The sequence below is a fragment of the Austrofundulus limnaeus genome, unplaced genomic scaffold (assembly GCF_001266775.1).
Source record: "Austrofundulus limnaeus strain Quisiro unplaced genomic scaffold, Austrofundulus_limnaeus-1.0 Scaffold96, whole genome shotgun sequence".
NCBI classification, from domain to species: Eukaryota; Metazoa; Chordata; class Actinopteri; order Cyprinodontiformes; family Rivulidae; genus Austrofundulus; species Austrofundulus limnaeus.
The window spans coordinates 502,239-507,311 of record NW_013952498.1 but is presented as its reverse complement, the minus strand read 5'-3'; the positions used below and the strand labels follow the sequence as shown (position 1 = coordinate 507,311).

Sequence of the window (5,073 nt, the reverse complement as noted above, 5' to 3'; positions counted from 1 at the left end):
TGAATGAATGAATGAATGAATGAATGAATGAATGAATGAATGAATGAATGAATGAATGAATGAATGAATAAATAAAATAAAAAAAACCCAGCTGAGTTTATTCTGAATCTGCTGACATTTTTGTCGCGAGGCTTCATGATCTCTGTGGTTCTGTTCAGGGTTAACAAATCAGCAAGAAAACATTTCTAAAATGAAAACATTACATTCCAGAAGTGCTTACAGAGTCAGAAAAACACAGAGCGTCAGCAGCTTCAGACAGGCCGGGTGTCATAAATTACAGCTCGTAATGCAGATCCTGAGCTTCACAAAACAACAAAAGCAGCAATAAACTGATATCACCACAAAATATGAGCCGACTGGTGACAGATCTGAAAGATTGGATGTTTTTATTGATGGAAAAAGATAACTCYTGCAAAGATGAGCAAGATTTTATTTTTATTAAATATAATTTAGGCTCTTGAATAATCTTGGTAAAACTATCCAGGTGAGAAAATATAAAATTCATTTCACTCATTCTAATGACCTACGGATATTAAAAAGCTGTAAACAGTTTCTAATGACGATGTTCTAAATATATATAGTTTTACTATTCAGTCTATCGCCGTAGGTTTTTTTTTGTCTCTCACACTGACAAAAAAAGGCCATACAAGTATTGATGAGTATAATTTGATCCAGCTGTATTCCACATTTACACTAAACCCTAATTCACAGCTTTTGTTTTTGCATCCGTTTAGTTTMTCACCCTCATGTTTTCAGAGTAAAAAGTGAAGTGAGGTGAACGTGAAAGTTATCTTAGAAAATAAAACTTTTCAGTACTTCAATATAAAGAGGAACTAGAGAATTGTGTGTGTTTTAAGGATGTTGAAGAAAGCACCATTTATTTTAATAAGAAAAAAAAAACAGAAAAAATAAATATTGCAAGTACCAAAAGTCATCGCCAGAATGTCCAGAAGGAGCTGAATGTGTTGATATATAAATAGTAGAAAAAGCACAAACCAGTTGTGTGCAGAAAAACGTATAGAAGAAAAAAGCATCATCTCAGTAGCTCAATGAGCCGAGCTTGGAAAATGTCTCACAAATCTTAGCCGTATGACACTTACAAATATTTTAACTGGTAAATGACATTCACTGTACTGTTTAGTAAGATGTATTATATTTAGTGTTAGTGATTCTTTCTTGACAATACACGATAAATTCAGCTGTTGACGATTTAATAACAAGTTTAAGTGCCATATAGGCATTTCCTGACCGTCCGTTAACATAAAAAGGCYTGGCTGTGTTAAGGTGCACAGCTCCCTCTGGGTGAATTTGCCTGAAGCAGAGGAGTTCAAGTATCTGAATGTTTTGTTCACGAGTGACAGTAGGATGGAACAAGAGATGGATCAACAGATCAGGGCTTCAGTCACAGTAATGAAGGCGTTGCTCCAGTTTGTTCAGTAAAAAGAGCTGAGCTGAAGGCTGAATATCTTGATTTACTGGTCTGTTTGCGTTCCACCCCACTTATGGTCATGTGACATGGATCAAGGCTATAGGGTGGCAGGGTTTCAGCTTTACAGATAAGGTTAGGAGCTTTCAAGTTGTTTGCAAAACTAAAATTTAGTTCAACCCCTACCTGATTTGGGCTTTGGTTTGCGACCAGGTTTCCCTTTGATCCTGGGAGCAGTCTCTTCTGGTTTAGTTCCCGCCTCTTTGCTGCATTTGCGGACCCTCCTCCTGGAGGGTCCTGCCACGAGTAGAGCAGGGGACGGCTCGGCACCTGGACAGAAGGAGAGCTCACATTTGTCTGTCTGACTACAGGAATTCAAAGTTTTCACGTCTCACATGATCAGAATAATGAATTCTGGACATTAAAGCAGTGAAAGGAAACAGAAAACGTCTGAATCAGCTTGTTAATGTTCCTGATTGAACTTTTATTTATCGGTTCATATAGTTAATTCACTCATGAAAAGCATAATAAAGACAGTCTGCTGTTAGGATGTAAAGACATTAATACTCTGAAGTGCAGAAATAAACAAAAAATAACCAAGATGTAAATAAAATGCTTTCTCAGTAAATATTTATAGTTTGTATAAAAATGGTTTATGATATTTCTTCTATTTTCTTCACTTTGAGGTGAAAACTCATGAGACACACACACTAACACAGAAAACATGCTATACTTGAGTAGGTGTGTTTTAGTAGCAGCCAACTGAGAAATAAAAGTCCGTTTACGACTTGATGTGAAAATTTAATGAGGAAAAGTTTGTGTGTGTTCCAGTTTCTCTCGGAGAATAATTAAAGGCTGTGTGTTTTCTCACAGTGGATCTTGTAGTCTGGTGGCAGCAGTCTGATGTGGGAGAGGGGGATACGGCCTGTGTCCCCATCGTCAAACTCCACCGTGATGAGGTCATCGTTCTCGTCGATGTCTGAACTTCCTGTTTGGGAGAAAAACACAAGGTTCAAAAATGACAGCATGGTAGTGATGAATGAGGGGGAGGAGCTTGTGCTCTCTAYTGGATGTGTGTTCATGTGGCATTATCCCACCATTGACAACCGTTCCAGGATAAAGGCAGCGGTACTGCTGACTCCAGTAGGCAGCGATGCGGGTGCCTTCTGGCAGATAACGCACTGATGGAGGCTTAACATCGATGATCTGTTAAAAACACAATGAAAAGACATTATACAGACTCCACAAGCTAATAAACTCAACAAGCTCACGTTTCCAGATCTCACATCTCCTGCGTGAACAGAAATAGAACGACGTGAACTCTTTCTTTGTGAGAAAYCTGCAGTTTACTCACAGCTTCCTGCAGCAGCTGTTCCAGGCAGTAGATGTGTGGTCGGTTTCCTCGCTCCCCCTCCACCACCACGCTGTAGCTGCAGTGGAGAAACACGGGAGAAGGAAGCTGTGTTTAAAAGGTCGGGATCAATGTGCTGAAGCCTCGGTTTGTCATTACAGAGAAGAGTTCACTTTGAAGTGTCCACGATCTCTTTGCTCGAGGCAGATTGGAGTTTACAGCTCTTTCGACTCCAGGGATGTGAAGCAAACTGCAGAAAAACTTCTTTAGCTACCAGTGTGTCACTTTAACTCTAGATAAAATCCGGAGTATCCCAACAAGGTCGTCTCTATCCAACTGTTCATCAAACTGCAGCTTCATTGTGTTTGTTTTGGTTTAATAACAATTTATAACAAATTCCAGCAAAAATACATCATCTWGTGATTGTTTCTAGATGTTTAAGCAAACAGCCTGATGTTTTGGCAAGCTTCAGCTACYTCACTAAATTAGCATTTAGCCCACAAACAACAAAGTGGCCTGGTGTTTTCGTGTACACTCACATGTCTGGGGAGTGAACTGTGTTCACATGTCCGGCGTAAAGAAGCTGGTCCTCCATRGGGATCAAAACTCTGAGTCCGTCCACCAGAGAATCCTTTTCGAGCACACACTGCACCGGAGCTGAGCGCAAGACCACTCGACATTAATATTTATTGACCAACGCCACAGTGGTTTGCCCTCTCTGTGGGTGTGTGGGTACTGACCGGGTGTAGTGGACCTCTCTGAGACGCTGTTACTTCGTGGAGGGAGAAGTTCATCCTCACTGAAGCTGCTGTCTTGGTTCGGCTCGAAATCTTCATCCGCTGCCATACTCTCCATCAAACGGCTCACAGCTCCCCTGGATGGCTAAAACAAGTTTTATATACATAAATAAAGACATGTACCTAAAAATAGTTAGCAACATCAATAAGACAAACACTATAAAGTCACGGTATAAAGTAAATCTACCTCCTAATTTTAGAGTCTGAAGCAGGGATTCACGAGTCTGAGGTGGAGTTCTTGGGTTTTTTGTGAATTAATGAGAATTGCACAGTCTGACCTTGGGGTGAACCTACTAGGAAGATTGGTAGCTGTCTTAAATGTTTTCCACCTTTGAATAATCTTTGTCACTGCAGAAGAATAGACTCCAAATTATTTTAAAATGACCTTTAACCTTTCTCAGACCGATGGGCAGCAGCTGCTGAGGTCTCTTTTTTTGGCATTGTGTTAACACCCAGCTGCCCCAGAGCAGCAATCWGACAAAACTCCTGCTTTTATAGAGATGAATCCTTTTACCTGCATGCTCCTTCCTTTTTAAATTGTTTAGAAGCAGCAGGAGTGGATCGACTTAGAACCTGGTTAAAAAACTGATTATTATGTCTTGTTCCATAAAACAWTTGACTGTATGTCCTAAAAAAACATTTTCTAAGTAAAACAATTTCTATGTTATGTAATTTTATCAAACAGCCAAACTAACAGGTTGAAACACCACAAATGAACTTCACCTCAGCACTTTCTGTTTCTCCACAACCAGCCCAGAACACACTTCCTCTGCTTTTAATGTTTCCTAAACAAGTCTGACTTTCACCTGGCTGCAGATGGTGAGCAACAAACAAACWAAACCTCACACAACACATGGAGTTTACTTTTTCAAAATAAAGTTAGTTAACAGCTCATTTCTTAAGATGTCTTTTTTAAAACTGTACACACAAACATGTTTGTATTTCTATCCTTATTAGAACCTTTCATTCTCTTCCAGCCATTTCTGTAGCCTGAGCCCCTGAAACCACAAATGGAGTTCCACCATATMAGGATCAGTCTTTGGTACCCATAAGGACTACAGCTTCATACAAAGTAGGTGTGTATACCAGAAACGGTCCTAAAACAAATTAACTAATATAAGTAAACACAAACACACACGCACACAAACACACACACACAAGCTCGCTGTTATGGTGTGAGGCTGTGCAGTTAGTTAAAGAGGCTCTGATCCGTATTGACTCTGCAGTCAGTTCATCTTCTCACTAACCTCTCTGGTCTTGCTTTTGGCCTTGGGTTGAGTCTTGTGGGCCGGGCTCAGGCTCCGAGGGGCAGAACCATCACTGGTCGGACCGCACATAGCAGACGGGCTGATGGGCACGGGGGAGTCCTTCAGCTTCTTTTTCTGTTTATTTTTTAAAGGAAACAGACATGAAGCATGCAGATGAATGAATGTGAGCACCAACCTTGAACACACACACACACACACACACACACACACACACACACACACACACACACA

At 40.4% G+C, this 5,073-nt stretch overlaps 1 protein-coding gene across 1 annotated transcript in view; it reads right to left on the bottom strand.

The window, feature by feature from the left end:
* The window catches only part of tnrc18 (trinucleotide repeat containing 18), a gene marked incomplete at its 5' end in the record, with an annotated part of 11,834 nt that extends 6,878 nt beyond the window's left edge, over positions 1–4,956 (bottom strand). The window contains 7 exon segments of the mRNA XM_014012875.1: positions 1,613–1,756; positions 2,298–2,414; positions 2,524–2,632; positions 2,781–2,856; positions 3,317–3,434; positions 3,518–3,659; positions 4,822–4,956. Of these exon segments, the coding sequence (XP_013868329.1) occupies positions 1,613–1,756; positions 2,298–2,414; positions 2,524–2,632; positions 2,781–2,856; positions 3,317–3,434; positions 3,518–3,659; positions 4,822–4,911 (796 nt within the window).
* Between the last annotated feature and the right edge of the window lie 117 nt (positions 4,957–5,073).